At 58.0% G+C, this 22,207-nt stretch overlaps 1 protein-coding gene across 1 annotated transcript; it reads left to right on the top strand.

The window, feature by feature from the left end:
* Positions 1-20,025, top strand: SLC6A18 (solute carrier family 6 member 18). The gene is given in 14 exon segments (XM_010371478.2): positions 1-153; positions 155-161; positions 6,209-6,294; positions 6,296-6,350; positions 6,736-6,873; positions 9,142-9,323; positions 12,425-12,535; positions 13,526-13,638; positions 14,607-14,735; positions 16,601-16,757; positions 17,458-17,662; positions 18,215-18,374; positions 18,609-18,771; positions 19,849-20,025. Coding segments are annotated over 14 exon segments (1,836 nt in total).
* Positions 20,026-22,207: the final 2,182 nt, after the last annotated feature.

Genomic DNA, 22,207 nt, shown 5'->3' on the forward strand with positions numbered 1-22,207 from the left:
ATGGCTCATGCCCCAGAACAAGACCCGGCCACCAGCGACCTCGGGGAGGAGAGGCCCAAGTGGGACAACAAGGCCCAGTACTTCCTGAGCTGCATCGGGTTTGCTGTGGGGCTGGGAAACATCTGGCGGTTCCCATACCTGTGCCAGACCTACTGGAGGAGGTAAGCACCAGCCTGTGTCCTGAGGCAGACCCCTAAGCCGGGGAGGCCGTCTCCACCCTGACCCGCCAGGCACCTGCCATGCATCCCCAGTGCTTGGGCAGAGTCGCTCCTCCTGGAAACCAGGGTGCACCACTGCCCACGGCAGAGTCAGTCCCCTCAGGGTCCACCTGCGGTCTTCCAGGACCTCAAGGCAGCTTCACCAGTGCCCACAGCAGGGAGGGTCCACCGTGGTCTTCCGGGACCTCCGGGCAGCTTCCTGCCAGGCGTCAGGTTGAGTGGGCCCCCGCCCGACACACACTCCAAGCAGTGAGCGCTCTTATATTTGAATGTCGTCGGTTCTTTCAAGAACACACATCCGCTCTGGGTTTCCTCGCCACAGCCTTGGTGTGTCCAGACATGTGCTCAGGTGCTCTTCCCCGAGGTTCTTTGCAGGAAGTTGGGGGCCCACCCCTCGCCTCCCTGGCTTTGGTTCTCTGGGAGAGCCCTGCAGGGAGTACTGGGATGTTCGGAACCATCTGGGTGACTTTACCAACCCTTGGACTCACCACCCCCAGAGGTGCATTTTTGACTGAAATGGGCTCCCGCATGCCCTGAGCCTCCCCTCACCCCGTGCCTGCTTCTCTTCATGCAGGGGTCACACTCTGCTCTCCATGTGGGGACACAGGAGGTAGGGACAGGCATGAACCACCCCTCTCAGGGAGCCAACGTCCAGCATCACCCATGGACACCAGAGTCGTCCCCAGGCGCCACAGGCAGGGGCTTCCCAGGCCGCAGAGTCCTTCTCAGGCCAGGCCGGGCTGCTTGGTCAGCCTGTTCCCGGGGCCTCAGCTCCTTCCCTGAGAACCCTGCACAATTATCCCTTGTTATAAGGTTACTACTTTAAAGGGTTTTTCCTTCTGGTTAAGAAAAGATTCTCAACCTTCAGAAAATGCTGGAAATGCGGACAAACAGAAAAAACAAAAAGAAATACCCGTCACTGCTGCCCTCGGGGCATTGGGGTCTCTGTGGGGCTGGAGAGTGCATGTTGGGCCTTGGATCTTCTCATCATGAAAGAGTCCCCTTGAAGGCATTTCTGAAAGCACCAAAGCCCTAAAGCAGAGGGCAGAGGCGTCCCTGGCTCCTGGGGCCCTCCCTGCCTGGGCTGCGGCTCAGTCCGCTAAGAGTCACTGGAGCTTGCAAGGTTGTGCGGGCAGCAGGCTTCACGCAGAGCTGGAAATGCCGGCCGGCGATTTACCCGCCAACGCCTTGTTCGCCAGCACCTTGCCCACTGACACCTTGCCCGCTGATGCCTTGCCCGCCGAAACCCAGTTACCAATGCTAAGCACCTGCAGTGTGTCAAACTGTCTGGCACTAACCTCCCTTAAACTCAGCTGCTCCACGCTGGGGCAGAGCTGGGGAGGCCCCCACCTGGGGTGCTGCTGAGGAGGGAGAACAGCCCTGCCTGCCAGCTGTGTGGGGACTTTAGGGCTGCTCCACTCATGAACGACTGTACCATCAACTTCCTGATGCAAGCCACCGGGTCGCACGTCATGAAACATCCAAGTTTATTTAACTCACACGTTTCCTAAGGGCCGTGCGGTCAGCATTCTCACCCTGTGTGTGAACACGCCCTTCACTTTGTCTCACTGTGAGGATCCCTCATTGATGATTTTGAAAATAAGATATAATTAAGAAGCAGGTACTGTGCAGCTTTTAAAATTTGCATATACTCATGACTACCAAAGGCGAATATTATTTGCTCTCCCATTCATAAGTATTTAACTACATAAATGTTCTCTTCAAAGCTAAGACTTGTAAAGCAATATTGTGACAGAATGTAGCAAAACATTGCAGTAAAGATTTACAGTGATTTTATCACATCTATGACATTTCATGGCACCTGCTTTATTACATATTCAGCGCCTTTAAATCAAAGGAGCGTAGACCTGTAAATGCCAAGCGATGGGCTCAGGCCAGCTGCCTGGGACACTCTAATGCTTGCTGTGGTTTAAGGCTTTAGCCCAGGAAGCTTTGATGACTAAGCTGGTGGCTCTGGGCTGGCTGTGTCCACACAAGTGAGTTCACTCATCGAGCATGGCCTCCTCCCCACTACTTCCTGCCTCCGGTGTTCAACCAGCTTCCGTATCCGGTAGGTGTTGTTGAGATCTGTGGATTCTTGCACCAAAAACAACACTGTATTAATTACTATGGCTTTTTCGTAAGTCTCGACGCCTAGTAGTAGAGCAAGGCCTTCTTTTTTATTCTTTGAAATTTTGCCAGCTGCTACTTTTCCTCTGAGCTTTACACCAGGTTTTCAATTTCCAGAAGAGATTCTTCGGCACTCTCTCAGCCCTGCGCTGCTTTCCACACTGCCTGGGGGCAGTTTCCATCTTGACAGCCTTCACCCCAGGCAGGGCCCAGGCAGTGGGGGCCGGTACGGGAGCACCGTCTGCACCCTCACGGCTCCCGGCTTGGTTCCCTTTCTGCCTTCCTGTGGGTCTCTCCATCACTACCCTGGGCGTGTCTCTGGTCGATTCTCAGCAATCCCTGGCCTTTGCCGCTGCTCTGAGCATAGCCTGCTTCTCCTCTGCATTTGCTCAGTGGCTGTACTGTGGCCTCTGCATCTCACAGCCTCAGTGCGGTGGGGTGCACGTTTCTCCCGATCCTGCGTGGACGACTGTAACAGCAGCCACCTGTTCACAGCCACCCTTCCCATCTTCAGCAGACACCACTGCATCCTCCATGCTCATGAACGACTGTGCTAAACTTCACGTAATTGTTAAAACTAGGAGCTGCAGCCTGGGCAACATGGCGAAACCCCATCTCCATAAAAAATATAAAAATTAGCCAGGCATGCCGGCATCTACTTGTAGCCCTGGCTACCCAGGAGGCTGAGATGGCTTGAGCTCGGGAGGTCGAGGCTGCAGGGAGCCATGCCTGTGCCGCCGTACTCCAGCCTGGGTGACACAGCAAGATGCTGTCTCAAAACAAACACCCAAAAAGGAGTTGTGTAGACACTTACCATGGGGAATCAACCCTTCTTCTTTCTTCAAATTCGGAAAGAATGCATGGACTGACTGTCTCTTCCTGCACGTTCAGCGTAAAGGCTGCCCAGTGAGAGCTGGGCCCACGCAGGCCAGGGAAAGCACCCTCCATGCTGGGCTTGGGTTGGCCAACGGAGCCACCACCCCCAACCACAACACTCTGGTTGGTTTTTAATTTACATTTATGCCCACAAGGCAGTCTAAATACAGCTTTAAATGCCTCTGGTGTGCCACAGAGTCGATGCTCCTATTTCGTGAAGATCCTAGCTGTGGCCTCTATCTCATATTCACAGAAAACCCTCTCATCTCTTCTCCCCTAAACACAGCAGATTCAACTTCCCCAAATCAGTCACAGAGAGCAGCTCACTTCTCCCCAAATCTTTCCCTTTGATGATCTCATCAGGGTGATCTCTGCCAAACTGACCTCAACCTGGTCACCTGAGGCCCCAGCCTAGGCTCGATGGCCCTCCCCACAGAGCAGGGTCACTGGGACCCGGGGCACCTGCCGGCCTGGAGTCTGCAGGGTTCCCTGGACAGTGGATCCCACATCTGGAACCCAGAGCCCCTGACCACTGTGACGTGGTGCCTACACCACCCACATCTGTCCTCCACCCTGCCACTATGCGCCTGTGACCATGAAGCCCCTACTACGGGATGGGTGGCTGGTCACACACTGGCTGCGAGACCTCAGGTGCAGGCTGGAGGTCGGGGAGGGGAGAGGGGCTCCATGGTGCAGGTTGGGGGTGGGGGTAGTGATGTTTTCACAGTGCAGGCTGAAGAGGGGAAAGGTAAGAGGGGCTCTCATGGTTCAGGCTGGAGATGGGGGAGGGAAGAGGGGCTCTCACAGCGCAGGCTAAAGGGAAGGGAAGAAGGGCTCTCTCGGTGCAGCCTGGAGGGGAGGGAAGAAGGGCTCTCGCGGTGCAGGCTGGAGTGGGGGGAAGAGGGACTGGCTTGAGTGCGTCCCCCATTCACACGGGAACCTGGCCCGAAGAAAAGCAGGTGTGGGGACTCCCTGCCATGAGCTCCCTGGGGTGCCCTGGGTTTTGTTACCCTTTGCTCCAGGCCCCGGCCACGGCTGTCCCCACTCTCCCAGGAGGCATCTTGGGGTGTCAGGTGCCTCCACCTGAGGCTGAGTCTGTAGACCTCAGCTTCCCCTCTTCAATGCTTGTCTTTCTGGCCTTGTGTAAATGACATGGACAAGAGCTGTCCCACCCCCACATGCTGGCCCTGGAGTCCGGTGCAGAAACCAACGGGGGTGAAGGCTCACCTCCCGCTCTCGGGCTTCCCTGTTCCCGTGGCAATCACAGAACAGTCTCGTGGTGACACAAACCCAGAGCAAGGTTGTGTTGATGACCTGGAAACGAGCTTGTAGAAGCCGGATCCTGCCTGGCAAAGTGGAGCTGGCAGGAGATGCCAGGCGGGGGGGGAGCACAGCGGGGAGGAGGGGAGGAGCGCGGCAGGGAGGAGCGTGGCGGGGAGGAGCAGCGGGGAGGAGCGTGGCGGAGGGGAGCAGGGCAGGGAGGAGCGTGGCGGGGAGAAGCGCGGCGGGGAGGAGCGCGGGCAGCCGGCACCCATGTAGGTCAGCGTCTTAGGGCAGAAGGCCTGAGGTCAGTGCCACCCCGGAGCCTGTCCCGGCACCTGTGCATATGCAGCTGGGGAGGAGTCAACAGCCCTGGGCATGGAAGTGGAGCTGCACAGAGACCCGAGCTCGTGCACAGACAGTGATTCGCTTGGGGAACAGTGCAGCTGCCAACCCGGTGAGGCCACCAGGAGGACCGAGACGCAGCATGCAGACACAGGGGCCTCCTCAGCAGCCTAGGGACGCCCACGGAACCAGGAGCCCGGGAGAACCAGCATCCTCCCAGCAGGTCTTGTAGGCAGCAGCTGCACTTAGAGGTCAAATTGCAGGAATCGATCATGCCCAGCTCTTTCGCTGGGGCCAGGAGGGTCTGTGGACTCCACGGGAAGCCAGCCTTGCTCGAATCCTCAGCACCAGGCCCTGGCACCTTGTCTGCCCCTTCCACTGCGGGTGCCCCAGGCAGAAGGCGTGGCCACTCATCTCTACTGGGTGCTTCCACTGACTCCAGGAAGGGGAGCCGGCCTGTTCCCCCTGCCCTGGGGCCCGTGGGGCCTTCATCTTGCTGTGCCTGTGGGCGACCCCATCATGGCGCTGGATGGAGATACAGAGGCCTGAGATGCCAGGAAGTGGGGGGACAGGTCCAGCCCTGATGCAGCTCTCAGGGCCTTGGTTGGAGACACCACTCTTCCGCGACATCCCCATGAGTAAAGATGGTTCCAGTTCCCAGAAGAGCCGGCCAGCCGCCCCAGGGTCCCCGCGGGAACAGAGCAGCCCTCCAGCCGCCCCGGGGTCCCCGCGGGAACAGAGCAGCTCACGCCATCTGCTGCATGAAGCTCCAAGAAGAGCAGCGTGAAGCTGGGGGCCAACAGGCGCCTCACACAAAGCAGCCAGGCCTCCTCCGGTGACGGGGGCGTTTAAAAACATGCTCAGTCGTCACTTTATTTCTGCAAACTCATGAATTTTCTGAAAATCACGTTAATGAAAGGAGCTGTTTTCCCATGGGGAGGCTGATGGCAGAGGTTTTGAGTGTGATTCTGCCAGGCCCCTGCATGCCTCCTTCCCACAGAGACTGAGTCCCCACTGCCAGCCACAGCAGCCCCCAGGAAAATGCGGGTGCCTCAAATAATGCTGGTCCCTCAGTAAATGCAACACAGGGGTCACACTTAGACCCCAAGTCCTCGTCCAGGGTCGGCTGCCTCCTTTTGGGGCCCCTGCTCCCCTCCAGGGCCCTACCCTCTTGATCAGAGGTCTCAGCAACTGAGCCGAAATCAGAGACAGGGTTTGCAACCCGACAGTGCCCCAAGGGTGTCTCCGCCACCCAAGTGGTGCCCCCAACATTCTGGTTCCGTCTGCCCCTTGAAGACCACAGGTGGCTCCCCCGGCCTATGCCACAGTCCCCCCCGGCCCCCCGGCCTGGGCAGGTGCTGAGCACCCCCTCCTCACAGGGGCCTTCCTCATCCCCTACGTCATCGCACTGGTCTTCGAGGGGATCCCCATCTTCCATGTCGAGCTCGCCATCGGCCAGCGGCTGCAGGAAGGGCAGCGTCGGCGTGTGGACGGCCATCTCCCCGTACCTCAGTGGAGTAGGTAGGCCGCCGTCCTCCCTTGTCCTGACTGCGGCTGCCTGGGACGGGGCCCTCCCGGATGAGCGGTGGGGCGGGGGCAGGTCCATGCCTGTGTTACGCACGTGGCCAGGGAAGCTGGTGGGCGGGGTGACAGGGAGCCCTTGGGTGTGAGTGAGAAGCAGTGGTGACTCGGGGAGAATCAGAAATGGAGACGGTGTGTGCCGGGACATCCCGGAAGGACCTGGAAGCTGGTGTTGCCATTCACGTGTGAGGCGTGAGGGAGGCCTGGCTTTCAGTCGTGCCCTTCAGCATGTGTTATTTTATGTTTTTTGTTTTATTCTCACTGCTTCTGGGCAGAGGGAGCTGGGAGGAGCCCCGGGGCTGCCTGACATGGTCCCTGTCTGCAGGGCTGAGCTCCGTCACACTGTCCTTGCTGATCAGTCTGTACTACAACGCCATTGTGGCGTGGGTGCTGTGGTACCTCCTCAACTCCTTCCAGCACCCGCTGCCCTGGAGCTCCTGCCCACCGGACCTCAACAGAACAGGTGAGCTGGGCGTGGCCTGCTGTGTGGGGCTGGGCACTGCCGAGAGAGGCATGGGCTGCAGCATGCCCAGTATCAGGGCAGGTACGGGTGGTGGATGCTCACCGCAGGGGAAGGGCCGGGGAACCAGTCGCTCTGTGCACACACGCACATGCCTTGATCTCCCCAGGAGCACACGTGCAGCCCAGTTCTCATGACCTCCACGCTGTCTTGTGCTTTCCTCCCAGGCCTAGACCACCGAGGTCCCCTTACAGCCGTGTGCATGGCATGGTCATGCAATGGCACTGCTGTTGTTAAATTTAAGACTTTAGGCTGGGCACGGTGGCTCACGCCTGTCGACCCAGCACTTTGGGAGGCCGAGGTGGGCAGATCACTTGAGGTCAGGAGTTCAAGACCAGCCTGACCGATATGGTGAAAGCCCATCTCTACTCAAAATACAAAAATTAGCCAGGCATGGTGGCGGGCACCGGTAATCCCAGCTAGTCAGGAAGCTGAGACAGAACTTCTTGAACCTGGGAAATGGAGGTTGCAGATAGCCAAGATCACTCCACTGCACTCCAGACTGGGTGACAGAATGAGACTCTGCCTCAGAAAAAAAAAAAACAAAAAACAAAACAGACTTTTGGTCCAGACTTCAGCCAGGAGCTCCCTCTGGGGAGATCCTTGAGACATGAATGACAGTTATAGTTTCTTTTTTTTTTTTCTTTTCTGGGACAGGGTCTCCCTCTATCGCCCAGGCTGGAGTGCAGTTTCGCGATCACAGCTCACTGCAACCTCCAACTCCTGGCTCAAGTGATTCTCCTACCTCCACTTCCCCAGTAGCTAGGACCACAAGCAAATGCCTCCATACCCAGCTAATTTTATTTATTTTTTATAGAGACGGGGTCTCAATATGTTGCCCAGGATGGTCTTGAACCCTTGGGCTCAAGTGATCCTCCTGCTTCAGCCTCCCCAAGTGCTGGGATGACAGGCGTGAGTCACTGCACTCAACTGATAGTTGTATCTTTCAATGACTTGCTCAGGAAGCAACTCTGACTTTCTTTCCTTCCTCCCTCTTGCTGACTAAAACTCACGCTGGGCTGGTACTGGATGAGACCAGCCTCGGGGACCAACACTGAGTCTGCACCTGGATGCCCTGGGCCAGAGCTGGGCAATCTGGGGAGGCCAAGAGCCCCGACTGTGACATCAGCCTCCTGGCGCCTCTCTGAGGGTGGGTGGTCCTGTCAGGGTTCCTCCCAGCCACACTCCGGAAGTGGCCTCAGGACAGGCTCTCTGCAGCCCGAGTTCCAGGATGATGGTTTGTCGGTTCCAAATTCCTTCTACCTTGTCCAAGCGTTTCCTTTTGGGGTCACTTAGGCCAGCTCTTTGATTTTCAGGCAGGCCTGGAGGGGTGAAGTCCTCTCTCAATGCACGTAGCAGGGCCTATAACTGCCCTTCCCACATCTGCCCCACGCCCCACTGAAGGGAAATTTCCCCAGCGAAGGGCCCGGAGGGGTCAACTCTGCCCACACCCTTCTCTCAGCCAAGTGTGGGGCAGGCAGTGCCCACTCAGAGCTGGGCTGTGACAGTGCTCAGGTCAATGACTGGCAGGGCCTTAGAGGGGGACTTGGGGCCAGAGGACAGTGTGACGGGAGGAGCCCCGTGACATGGGCAGTGGCCTGGTTGGGATACCAGTAATCCTCAGACTTTTCCATGAGGGCCCCCCAACATTTCCCCAGTCAAGTGTCCCAGGAATGGGCTGCAGTGGGTCCTGAGAGATGTCGTGGGAGCCTGCTGCTGTCAGACGCTGTCTCTGGCTCCCTGCACCGGCCTGTGGCCCTGTCAAGGAGGAAGTGGGAGTCACAGGACAATCTGCCCACCTGGCTACAGCCTCACTTTCTCCCCAAGCACCAGTCAGCCACACATTTGACACATGCAGCCACTGTCCGTCCAGTGCTTCTGTGCCATTCTTGGGGGTCTGGGACGGTGGGTGGCAGGAGAAAGTGAGCTTTACACTGTGACAGTGACGTCCAAGGGGCTGCAGGCTACCCGGGCTCAGCAGGGCTCATAAACCTTCACAAAGCGGAGCTTCCCTTTGAGGTTCACTCAGCCTGTTCATTTTCATAGCCACGTCTGTTTCTCCATCTCAGCCCTGGGCCCAAAACGAAGTGAAAGGGCACCTCAGCCCAGAAGGGCAGTGTTGAGAGCAGCCCAGGGAAACTGAGCTCAAGAGCCACATGGTGAGGGTGCCTATGCCCCATAGCCAGCCTGTGACAGGCCCCCTGGTTGCAGGGTTCGTGGAGGAGTGCCAGGGCAGCAGCGCCGTGAGCTACTTCTGGTACCGGCAGACACTGAACATCACAGCCGACATCAATGATAGTGGCTCCATCCAGTGGTGGCTGCTTCTCTGCTTGGCAGCGTCCTGGGCAGTTGTGTACATGTGTGTCATCAGAGGCATTGAGACTACAGGGAAGGTGAGAGCTGGCAGGGCCCGACCCCCTCTCTTGCTTCCTCCAGCCCCGAGGACCCCTCCCCATCGACCTGTGTTTGCTTTGTGTCTACAAGCTCTTATGAGGGGCATAAACATTTAGGATTGCAATGTCTTCTTAGGGTATTGATCCCGTTATCACTGTGAAGCAACCTTTTTTATCCTGGTGATATTTTTGGCTCTGAAATTGACTTTGTTTTAAAATAGCCACTCCAGATTTCTTTGGGCTATGTTAACAGAGTGTACTTTTTTCTCCTTTTTCTTTCAACCTTTTTGTGTCTTTATGTTGAAAGTGTTTTTCTTGTAGACAGCATGCAATTGGATCTGGCTTTTTTTAACCAATGTGACAATCTCTGCCTTTTATTTGGGGTGTTTAGAGCATTTACATTTAATGTGATTATTGATATGGTTGGGTTTAGCTCTATCCTCAGATGTGTTTCCATTTGCCCCATCTGTTTTTTTTTTATTCTTGTTCCTCTTTTTCTCTAGGTATTTTTCAGGATCCCGCTCTATCTCCTTGGTTGGTTTAGCTTTAACTCTCTCTTGTTATCCTAGTAACTGCTTTAGAGGTTATGGTCTATGTCTCTAGCCTGTCATGGTCGATCACTAAGTGATCTTGGGGTATTCTACGGTCATTTAAGAATGTCATTGCGGCCAGGCACGGTGGCTCAAGCCTGTAATCCCAGCACTTTGGGAGGCCGAGACGGGCAGATCACGAGGTCAGGAGATCAAGACCATCCTGGCTAACACGGTGAAACCCCGTCTCTACTAAAAATACAAAACACTAGCCGGGCGAGGTGGCGGGCGCCTGTAGTCCCAGCTACTCGGGAGGCTGAGGCAGGAGAATGGCGGGAACCCGGGAGGCGGAGCTTGCAGTGAGCTGAGATCCGGCCACTGCACTCCAGCCTGGGCGGCAGAGTGAGACTCCGTCTCAAAAAAAAAAACAAAACAAACAAAAACAAAACAAAACAAAAAAGAATGTCATTGCATTTTATCCCATTTTTCCCTCCCAGGCTTTGCACTACTGTTGTCACACATTTTACTTATAACGTGTTATAGACAGCGAATGCATTATTATCAGTTTTGTTTTAAACAAGTGATTACCTTTCAAAGAGGCTTAAATAATGAGAAAAACTATGGATGTTCACCCATGTGGTTTCCACTGGGGGCACAGAAAGGACCAGTAGAACCTGAGCCTCCTGCTTGCCTGGGCCCCTCAAGCCAGAAGAGTCCTCATCCTGTATTCTCTGGTGTGTGCTATCATCTCTAATCTGGTATCACACATGTGTGGATTCTTTTCAAATGATGGCACTCAGTCCACGCACCCTGGACCGTGCTTCCTGACCCGCGGGCCTCAGACCCAGGATCCCAGTGCCCCATGCCCTGGGCAGTGTCTCAGTGTACTGAGGTTGTCATTCCTCTTATGTGGAGGGCAGGGGTCTTCATGCTTGAGAGGACTGGAATTACTAAATGAGACAAAGCAACCAGCCAGAAATTCCAAATAATCCTATTATACAGGTCCTTAAAAATGCATCCCAAGCTGGGCACAGTGGCTCACGCCTGTAATCCCAGCACTTTGGGAGGCTAAGGTAGGCGGATCACATGAGGTCAGGAGTTCAAGACCAGCCTTGCCAACATGGTGACACTCCATGTCTACTAAAAATAAAAAAAAACTTAGCCAGTCGTGGTGTTGGGAGCCTGTAATCCCAGCTACTTTGGAGGCTGAGGCAGAAGAATCGCCTGAACCCAGACAGCAGAGGTTGCAGTGAGCCGAGATTGGGCCACTGCGCTCCAGCCTGGGCAAGAGAGCGAGACTCTGTCTCAAAAAAAAAAAAAAAAAAAAAAAATGCATCCTGGGTAATTCTGCAGCCAGTCTGTGTTGGGGGGCTGAGAAGGAGACACCCCGGGTGATTCTGCAGCCAGTCTGTGTTGGGGGGCTGAGAAGGAGATACCCCGGGTGATTCTGCAGCCAGTCTGTGTTGGGGGGCTGAGAAGGAGACACCCCGGGTGATTCTGCAGCCAGTCTGTGTTGGGGGGCTGAGAAGGAGACACCCCGGGTGATTCTGCAGCCAGTCTGTGTTGGGGGGCTGAGAAGGAGACACCCCGGGTGATTCTGCAGCCAGTCTGTGTTGGGGGGCTGAGAAGGAGACACCCCGGGTGATTCTGCAGCCAGTCTGTGTTGGGGGGCTGAGAAGGAGACACCCCAGGTGATTCTGCAGCCAGTCTGTGTTGGGGGGCTCAGAAGGAGACACCCCGGGTGATTCTGCAGCCAGTCTGTGTTGGGGGGCTGAGAAGGAGACACCCCGGGTGATTCTGCAGCCAGTCTGTGTTGGGGGGCTCAGAAGGAGACACCCCGGGTGATTCTGCAGCCAGTCTGTGTTGGGGGGCTGAGAAGGAGACACCCCGGGTGATTCTGCAGCCAGTCTGTGTTGGGGGGCTGAGAAGGAGAGTGAGAGAGGACTGTCCACTTGTAGATGCTTTTCCATGTGGACACCTCGTGTGCAGACCCTTGTCCACAGCTGATGAGAGCTGGGACAATAGCTCTATGTGGGCAGAAGGGTCACAGGGCAGATGCAGCCAGGTGAGGGCATCAGGGTGGCAGGAAGAGGACTCCAGCCACACAGTAGGGCTGAGAGCTTGAGAGTGAACAGGAGGGAGGCCGGAGAGGGGACCAAAGCAGGGAAAGGACACAGTCAGAAATAAGCGTGATCAGGAGAGAGGCAAGTGGAGGCGGGTGGCTTGGGAGAGGGAGGCCAGGGAGGGAACACGGCTCAGACCCCTCTTCAGGGCCCAGCCCCTGTGCTCAAAGGAGGCCTGACTCTCCCAGATGGCCAGTGCTGGATAGGGCACAAACGTGTAAACGAATGTGCATGTGACTGTTTCTGGTGAGCCCCAAACCCTCCGAGCTTAGCCTGAGCCTGCACCCCACAATCCCCCAAGGTGCCCCCCAATCCATCCTGGTCGATCCCATGCCAGAAGCGGCTACTCTGACCACTAGGGAGGTGTCTGGAGCCTGCCTGCTTCTCTAAGGCTTGTGGACGGACCAGAGGCCATTTCAAGTCTCACCACTCCACCTTTTGTTTCAAGGTGATTTACTTCACAGCCTTGTTCCCTTACCTGGTCCTGACCATCTTTGTCATCAGAGGGCTGACCCTGCCGGGGGCCACAAAAGGACTAATCTACTTGTTCACTCCCAACGTAAGTGGGTCTTGGATCAAAGTTCAGGACTTCTAGCACACACATTTCAGGGCGGTGGCCAGCAGCTCCCTTCCTTACCTGGAAGCGTGAGACGCCAGGAGCCATACATCCAGCAGCTGTGCTGTCTGGTGGTCAGGGGTGAGGCTGGCCCAGGATGGCACGGGGGGAGGGGGCCTCAGGAAAGAGGTCAGGTTTGGAGTGAGCCTGGAGGATGACTTCGATCTGGGGCAGGTGGACTTTGGCACCTGTGGGACACCAAGTGGACATGGATGTGAGGGGCCAGGGGAGGAGGGACAGGGTTCAGGGAGAGGCTGATTGGGGACCGGATGTCCCTGCCCTGGGCCTGACACCGCCAAGGGCCTTGTCCAGCTGCACGCACCCCACCGGGAGCCACAGGAGCCAGTGCCCGCTCCAGGAGCCTGCACGGCTTCCAGAGCATTCTATACTATCCAAGATCACGGCACTGCCTGCCCATTGTCCTGAGGCAGTTTCCAAGGGTTGGTGTGGGAATGGGCACCTGGGTATGGGCATGGCTGCCTGGAGTCCTAGCAGAAGACAGAGGACACCTTCCCAGGTCCCCCAGAAACAGAAAAGCCAGGCTCCGTGCATGGGATCCTTGCCCTCGGGCCTTCAAATCACCCAGAACTGCCAGGTTAGAGAGGGCACAGTAAACATGCCTACGCAGGAGCTGCTCAAACCCATCTCCAGCCCCGAAAACCCTGCCAGCTACGTTCTCAAGCGGGCCTGACAGTCCACCGGCTCATTCAGCCACGTCCCGGACAGGGGCCTGGCATCTGCCGTGTCCAGAGCTGCCACTCCACACCTGCACACCTGCACACCTGCATGGTCCTACCCTGTTCCTGGTGTCTGTACAGGTCACACTTGCTCATGAGTGTCCCCAAAGCCGCCTTGGGAACGTTCTAGAACAGTCAGGGCCACCGGCTGTTGTGGTTTGCCTGCTGAGTGAGACGCTCTCCCTACTCATTCCAGATGCACATTCTCCAGAACCCCCAGGTGTGGCTGGATGCAGCCACCCAGATATTCTTCTCTCTGTCCCTGGCCTTTGGAGGACACATCGCTTTTGCAAGTTACAACTCGCCCAGGTAGGCAGTCGGGCTCAGGTGTCCAGCCAGAGAAGCTTTGGGGAGATGCCCCGAGCACTTCCTGATCTCAGGATCACACTGTGGATCCAAGGGTGGCCTTGTGTGAACCTGAGATAAGAACCTCATGCCACGGCCTGGGCCCTCGCGGCAGCTCCCAGCACGTCCGGAGCTGGCTGCAGGAAGACAGCCTGGATAATCACACCCAGGAACCAGAGTGTAACTGGGCATGATACCAATCAAAATGCACATGACACATGGGGCCGTAAAAGCCTCGACGGTCACCTGAAATAGACTAAGGCCCCTTGGTGCCGACGTGAGCGGGTGCTGCTTTTACGATGTCATAATATGCACAGAACCCTACAAAGTGCAATTCCACAGATCATAAAATGCATAGCCCAGTGCACTGTGATGAACCTGAAACAAACCTTATTTCCTGTGGCTGCCAGGATCTGTGCCCCCTTCAGAGGCAGGCAGTTTGCATGAGATGGGAGGGGCAGGTTGGTCCCTGGGCAGTGCTGCCCGCTGGTGGTCTTTAGGGAAGGAAGTGCCAGCTGGGATGCCAGGGAAGCTTTAAATGTTTGTGATTGACACCTTACTTCCTTGACCTCACACTGGAGCTGGGCTTGTGTATGTTTCTCCTTTGGAGATGATTTACCAAAACATCTACATTTCAGACCCTCCACGAATGCCCTGCCTCTCAGCTCCCCGTGGGCCCAAAGGCCTTGGTGGGGGTGTGAATGGGTTTCAGACCTTAGCAGCCTTGAGCTGGGGCTGCTGGAGGAGACTGTAGGGAGGGGTCCGAGGCCATCCTGAGACTCCAGGACTGGCAACAGCAGCCCCTGGGTCAGAGAAGGGGCATCCCAGGCGGGAGAGAGGGCCAAGGAGGGAAGCCCCCTCCTCACTTCCTCCCCTGGGTGAGGCCCAGTTACCACCTGCAAAGCCCGTGATGAGCAAGCATTTGTGCCCAGGAATGACTGCCAGAAGGACGCGGTGGTCATCGCCCTGGTCAACAGCATGACCTCCCTGTACGCGTCCATCGCTGTCTTCTCCGTCCTGGGGTTCAAGGCAACCAATGACTACGGGCACTGCCTGGACAGGTGAGCACAGGGGCCACGCCAGGCTCTGTGGGGCACGGCCGCCAGGCAGGTGCCTGCCGCACTGAGACTCCCACGGCGTGAGGAAGGGTGGCGTGGGCACTTTTCATTTCTCTAGGGGTGTGGAGTGAATGGTGTCCCCAGGAGGTCACTTCCACCCAAACCTTCAGAATGTGACCTGGTTGGAAAAGGGTCTTTGCAGATGTAATTAAGTAGGATTGGTCCCCCTGGAGTAGGGTAGGCCCTAAATCCAATAACCGGTGTCCTTATAAGAAGAGGAGACAGACACAGAGGAGGAGGCCACGTGAAGACAGAGGCAGAGGTCGCAGCGCTGTGGCCACGGCCCAGGGACGCCTGAAGGTGCAGAAGCTGGAAGAGGCGGGAGGAGTCTCCTGTGCAGGCTTGGGAGGGGCCACACGGGGATTTCAGACACCACGGTTCTCCAGAACGGGAGAGGCTGAATTCCTGTGGTTTGAGGCACCGTTGCTCATCGTTTCCTGTGGTGGTCCCAGGCCGCTGATACAGCTAGGTTGTACCCTGCACAGGCAGCTGCCTCGTCACACCCACGGCCTTCTCAGGGCACCTGACTTGCTTGTGAACTACCTTCAGGCGGGTCCTTGAGAACCCACTGGCCAGACAGCATGTCCCTACAACATGGGGTGACTCTGACCCCACCAGGGGACATCTGGCAGCATATGGAGACAGTTTTGGTTGGCCACACTTGCGTGAGGGGTGTGCCTGGCACCCAGTGGGTGGAGGCCGAGGATGCTGCACAGCACCCTACAGTGTCCAGGACGGCCCCACCCAGATAGTGACTGGCCCTGAGTGTCCACAGTGCTGCTGCAACTCCGTGTTCCAACCCCAGCCTCCTGAGGTCGGGAGCAGGGCAGCACGTCAGCACTGCACCCGACGGTGCTTTTCAACAGGGACGCCACCAAGAAAACGCACACAGAAGTGGAAAACATGGCACTTGCAGGCCACGGAAAGGACAGTGGTTTACAGGATGAGCCAGGTCAGGGAGGACAGTGGTTTACAGGATGAGCCGGGTTAAGAAGGCAGAGCTGGGCTTTGTTCAGCCCCAGCCGGGGAGGTGCATGGCGACGACTCTGATTTCTGCTCACTCTTTGAATGTCGCAAATAACCACAAAAGTGCACAAATATTGACTTGGGGTTACAAGCACATCTTAGTGAGCAGGCGGATAAGGACCAGCTGTGTGCACAACAGCCTGCACCGTACAGCCCAAGCCAGCCTCGCATGCCACATGGGGCTGGAATGAGGGTGGGGAGGCCTCTATCGTCAGGATTGTTCTAGGAACAGCGGGAGCCCCAAAAAGGTGTTTGCTGGTATAGACGTGCCCTGCCCTTGGGTGACTGTGTTTGAACCTTAAGCCCTGAGGACAGAATGAGCCTTTGGCAGTGGAGACAGAAGGGCAGGCGGGTGGGCTGAAGTCATTGCAGCAAACCTTCAGAAGCCCAGGTCCTTGCCTGCAGGGCAGCCCCTCAGGGCGAATCAGGTCCCACCCTCGAGGTGAGGAAGCTGCCACTACCTCCACCCCCTTTGCACCCATGGGGGAGTGCTCCCCTTCCAAGCCCAGGGGGGTAGAGAACAGCTTCTCCCCCAACCCAGCAGTGTGCATGGAGTAAACTGTGCCCCCACCAGTGCCGCCCTGTTATAGCACAGGGGCCCACATGATCCCAACAGGGGCTGGAGGTGTCCACATGATCCCAACCGGGGCCAGAGGCATCCACACGGTCCCAACAGGGGCAGGAGGGGCCCAGCCCTCCCAGGGACACTGTTCTTCCCAGCACCGACCAAGGGTTTCTCTGGATGTGTTTGGGAACTGGGGCTGTCCCCTCTGTCCCCACAGAAACATCCTCAGCCTCATCAACGAGTTTGACTTCCCAGAGCAGAGCATCTCCAGGGATGACTACCTGGCCGTCCTCATGCACCTGAACGCCACCTGGCCCAAGAGGGTAGCCCAGCTCCCCCTAAAGGTCTGCCGCCTGGAAGACTTTCTGGATAAGGTACCTGCACACCCACTGGGGTAGCCAGGCGGGGGCGTCCACAGGAGCACCAGGGCCGTACTGGCTGTGCCCCACTGCCAAAGGCTGCAGACAATTCCCACAGACCCAGGGCCAGGGCCTGTGAACCGAGGACCCCAGTCTGTCTTTGTCTCAGGTTGCCAGGCCTCCTGAAAAGCCCGAAGCCCTGGAGGCAGCTGTGTCCTGCAGACACTGTACCCAGCAGTCTTGGGGGTTGGGCTGACCTGAAAGAGTGGGCACTGATGGTGCCCAGACCCCAGGAAAGGGGGTGACCAGCATGAGGGTCACAGTGCCAGGGCATGGCTGGAGTCCAGCCACACTCAAGGCCAGTGGATGCCTGGACCTGGGGGCACCAGGCAGGGGTGCACAGCCAGGAGGCAGGTGTGGGATGCATCTCAGGGTGCCTGACCCAAGGCATAAAAGGCCCTGGGTTCCAGGCCCAGCTGCCTGCTGTGGGTGTGGGTTATTAAAGGGGAAGGACCCTCCCCTGCAGAGATCACCTGCAGCCTAGTCTCCCAGAAGGCAGGGCCAGCCCTGAGCCACCTCAGCGCCACACGAGGAGGGGCGATGTGCACTCATGCCCTCAGCCTGGGAGACAGTGTGTGCATTCTGCAGGCAGGCGTATGTGTGTGGTGGAGTGCATGTGTGTGTGGCCCGAAGCCTGGGGCTCCGTGTGTTGCAGAGTGCCTCGGGCCCGGGCCTGGCCTTCATCCTCTTCACGGAGGCTGTCCTCCACATGCCGGGGGCTCCTGCGTGGGCTGTGCTCTTCTTCGGGATGCTGTTCACCTTGGGGCTATCGACCATGTTCGGGAGCATGGAGGCAGTCATCACACCCATGCTGGACGTGGGGGTCCTGCCCAGATGGGTCCCCAAGGAGGCCCTGACTGGTGAGTGCACAGCTCGGCGGCCCTGGAGGACTCATCCCCAGCATCCGGCCATCTACTCCCACCTGCTGTCCAGACGCCCCTCCTGGATGGAGAGCACAAGGGGCCAAGCCTGAGTTCAGGGGAAGTCTGAGCCAGGCTGCTCCTCACTGACAGCCATCATGGGAGAGCTGAGGGTTGAGGGAGGTTCAGGGCTGCCCCTCCCCCACGGCCCCAGAGGCCAAATCCCCCATCCGGAGCAGGAAAGCAGGTCCTTCCTGCTCCTTGAGCACAGTACAGGAAAGAGACTGGGGAGGGTGGGGATGGAGGGTGGGAAGCCGAGAGAAGTCTCCAGCCTGGGTGCCCTGGCCCTCCCCGCTGTCTGTCCCAGGGCTTGTCTGCCTGACTGGCTTCCTCCTGACCCTCCCCACACTTCCACCCCCCATCCCCTTACCCCCCACACCCCTCTCCCGCTGTCTGTCCCAGGGCAGTTCTGCCTGACTGGCTTCCTCCTGACCCTCCCCACACTTCCACCCCCCATCCCCTTACCCCCACACTCCTCTCCCGCTGCCCCAGGGCTGGTCTGCCTGGCCTGCTTCCTCTTCGCCACCTGCTTCACGCTGCAGTCTGGGAACTACTGGCTGGAGATTTTTGACAATGTTGCCGCTTCCCTGAACCTGCTCATCTTGGCCTTCCTCGAGGTTGTGGGTGTCGCTTATGTTTACGGAATGAAACGGTGAGCTGCTGCCCTACGAGCGCTCCTTTGGGATCCACCAGGGTGGGAAGGGGAATGGGTGCCGGGCACAGGCACAACCCGCAACTGTCCCAGACCGCTGAGAATGTTCTGCCCTAGGGAGCTGCCGAGGCACCAGGGGGTGTAGGCTGGACGCCAGTTAGGGTCTGGTCCTCGGCTTGGAGTGTGTGGACCTTCCACGGGCCATGTGGAGCCTGAGCCCAGCATCTGGTGCAGGTTCTGCGATGACATTGCATGGATGACTGGGAGGCGGCCCAGCCCCTACTGGCGGCTGACCTGGAGGGTGGTCAGTCCCCTGCTGCTGCTGACCATCTTCGTGGCTTACATCACCCTCCTGTCCCAGAAGCCACTGAGCTACAGGGCCTGGAACCCCAAATACGTAGGTCCTTCCGGCGGGAACCTGGGGAGTCCTGGGACCCCTCGGGCTCGGTCTGGCCTCCATGGTGCCATCCAGTGCCCGATGACCCATGCGGTGCACATTCATGTCCCAGTGACAAGGTGGCGTGGTCACTTCTGCCTGGCAAACTGGGAAGCCAGGGATGTGAACAGGATGGGCTTTGTGCGACATCCCTGAGTGCCCACTGGGATCAGAAATGGGATCAGGGTGACTGTGGGCAAGCGCCTGGTCAGTGGAGTGAGGACCTGAGCAGTACCCAGAGCCCAGAGACCCCACAGGGCCCTGGAGCTCCTTCTTGGGGATGTAGCTTCACCCTCCCTGCCTGTGTCCTGCCCATGTGGCGTGGGGACGGGCAGCTGGACAATTGCCCATTCCTCGTCTGTGATGAGAGAGGTCCTGCGCAGTCCCCTACTGCCACCCAGTGGGTCAGTTTGGCTGAGGCCATTTCCACACAAGAGCCTCCTGAGGAGGGATCGGAGTGCCAGCCACACTCTGAAAATGCCTCAGAGGCTCTGAGCAGTGCCAGCCCCTGAAATACCCTGAGTCCCCACTGGTGGCCGCTCAAAACCTCTCCATGCCACCCCTTCTCGGGAATGTGGACGCCACTCCTCTCCGAATATGTCTCGGAAAGTCCCTCCCTAGCAGAACACCAAGGGCAGGTGAAGGAGGAGTGACCATGTATTTCTGAAGAATTTCCATGATACCTGCAGCCAGGTGGGTGGTGCCACCAGTGTACAGGGGAGAAAGCTGGGGACATGGCCTCCAACGATGCCCAGTGGGTTGAGGCCATGTAGCCCCTCTGGTTCCAGAACACGATACCTAGGCCTACCTTGGGGAGTCCCCAGCCCCAAGAGAAGCTCAGCCCAGGTTCCCAAACTCCCGGCCCAGGGGAACCGTGGGGAGCGGCCACAAGTCCTGGCCACTGCTCTGGCCGCGCCTTTTCCATTCCCATCCAAGTCCGGGTGGGCAGGTGGCTCTTGCTCCTTGGATTGAGGAGCGAGGGATCAGCCTCACGGCCCAGGGTGGCCGGCATCACCTAATGAGGCTGTGGTCCCACAGGAGCTGTTCCCCACGCGCCAGGAGAAGCTCTACCCAGGCTGGGTGCTTGCCGCCTGCGCACTGCTGTCCTTGCTGCCTTTGCTGTGGGTCCCGGGGGTTGCGCTGGCTCAGCTGCTCACCCGGCAGAGACGAACGTGGAGGGACAGAGACGCGCGCCTGGACACGGACACGAGCTGAAGCCGCCAGGAGTGGGATGGGAGTGGGGCCTGCATGGGCGGGTCTGGTGGTGGGCAGGTCTGGTGGTGGGCAGGTCTGGTGGTGGGCGGGGCCCCACCCGGGGCCCCACCCACAGGGCCCCCCCAATACACCAGCGACACCGCCCAATACACCTTGATACCGCTGTGTCCGCGTGGTTACTGCTTTCCCGACGCCCAGGCAGGGCTGCAGACCTAGCCCCCAGCGCTGCTGCTTGGGGCCTGCCCTGAGGGAGGTCTTGCAGGGCTCTGGCATCCCTGGTGAGCCGGTGGCCTGGGCGTCCTGCAGCAGTTGGGGGCCCTGCACTTGGCTGGGCTGGCTCCAGGATCTTCGCAGGTGCGGGGCTCCCAGTCTCACAGCCTCTGAACCTAGCCTGACTGGTCTCTGGGGAACAGTGGCCGTCCGGGTGGCTCAGGAGGCCGCCTGCACCCCAGCTCCAGGTCCTGGGCGGACTGTCCCCCTACAGCTCGCAGGCAGCAGGGTACCCAGGACAGATGCTCCCTCCAGCCTGGGAGCGGGGGTCTGGGGTCTAGAGTCTGCGGTCTAGTTGACCCTTCCTAACATTTCTGAGAAACACTGTAGGTTGCCACTTTTATTTTCCCAAACTGTTGAATTGTATTAAGGAGGTACCAAAAACCTACTGCTGTCCCGGGGCAGAGGGGCGACAGGCAGGAGCTCGCTCATGTGGGGCAGTCACCCACGCCACAGGCGCCAAGCGCACTGTGCAGCCCCCGTCCAGCCTGCCCTGCTCTGGAGTACCCCGGCTCCACGCGCCACGCACCTGCTTCCCTCTTCCCTCTCCCTCTGTTCCCTCCTCCCTCCTCTTTCCTCCCCATCCTTTTTCCTCCTCTCCTTCCCCCGCAAAAGCACCAGGAGCCAGGGATCAGGTCTCTGACTCGCCACACGGAGGGAGGCCCTGCAGGTCCTGGCTTTCTGCCGCCTGGAGAGGCCCTGTGAAGACCCAAGGCACCTGCTCCCTCCTTTGAAAAGAGCTCCCGGCCAGGCAGCACTGTCCGTGGTGCTGAAAAATCCCGGCAACAAGGCGCGGCCGTGGTTCCTAGCGTCCATTACACGCATTCTTATCGGGAACCCGTCCTTGCCCACGGCCAGCCCAGGTCCAGAGTAAACAACAGCACATGCACCGCTACCCACCTGTAGGTAAACTGAGTGCTAAACATGCAGTTAACGCTAGTGCACCCCACCTAAGCACATCCTGAGCCCACAGCGGGGGGAGCTGCACTGCGTCCCTCCGTCCTGCTGTTGTGATGCTCCCCACACCCGTGGTGAGGCCGGGGTATGTGAGGACGAACATGTCACAAAGGGAGTCAGTCCACTGTGAGATGGGGCTGCTGCAGAGGACAGTCTGACATCCCCCACTTCAACCTCACAATCTTGCCGCAACTCCATGCCTTGGGTGTACTAGTCAGCCTTTTCCGTTGTAACTGACACAAACAAACTCAAACCGAATGTCCTTCATCAGCTCTCAGAACCGGCCAAGTCCAGGGTGGGCTTCAGGCCCTACTGGACCCAGGAGTTCATAGGATCCATGGGACTCTGCCCGCACTGTTCAGCTTTTTTAAGTAGGGCGTCTCCGTGACCATTCCAAAATCCTTTTGGTTCATGATCTGGGTGAGATGCTCCCCCTTCAGAGTCTAGACATCAAATTGCAGGGAAGAGTGATCACAGAGCCTGGAGGGTGGGGTGGAGAGGGGGTGGTTCCCCAAAGGAAAGCCTCCAGAAGCCAAAGCAACAGCTGTGTTCCATAGTGTCAACAACTCACACATGCAGAAGGTGGAGTAACCTGCTCAGAAGCCAACACTGCCAAGGGGCATGTGTCCCCAAAGGCAGCTCTTGGGACACCTTCCCCCACCCACCATAGAGGCTGCAAGTCCTTCGTTGACCCGGACAAGAAAAACCAGCAGCTGTTGGCAGCAGGGTGCTGACAAGCCACTCAGACTTAGCTGAGCTCACATTTTGCATCAATACCATACTTAGAAAATAACCAGGATGTAAGCAGGTGCCCCCTGCTCCCATCCTGGATCAGACTTTTGGGTGTAGCACATCCTAACGAGGGCTGGGGCTCTGCCCAGCACTCTGTATAGGGGGAGCTGGAAGCAGCAGCATCCCCTGCCGTGGGCTTAGGACACACTTATGTGGGCAGCTC

The sequence above is a fragment of the Rhinopithecus roxellana genome, chromosome 3, assembly GCF_007565055.1.
Source record: "Rhinopithecus roxellana isolate Shanxi Qingling chromosome 3, ASM756505v1, whole genome shotgun sequence".
In the NCBI taxonomy this organism is placed as follows: domain Eukaryota; kingdom Metazoa; phylum Chordata; class Mammalia; order Primates; family Cercopithecidae; genus Rhinopithecus; species Rhinopithecus roxellana.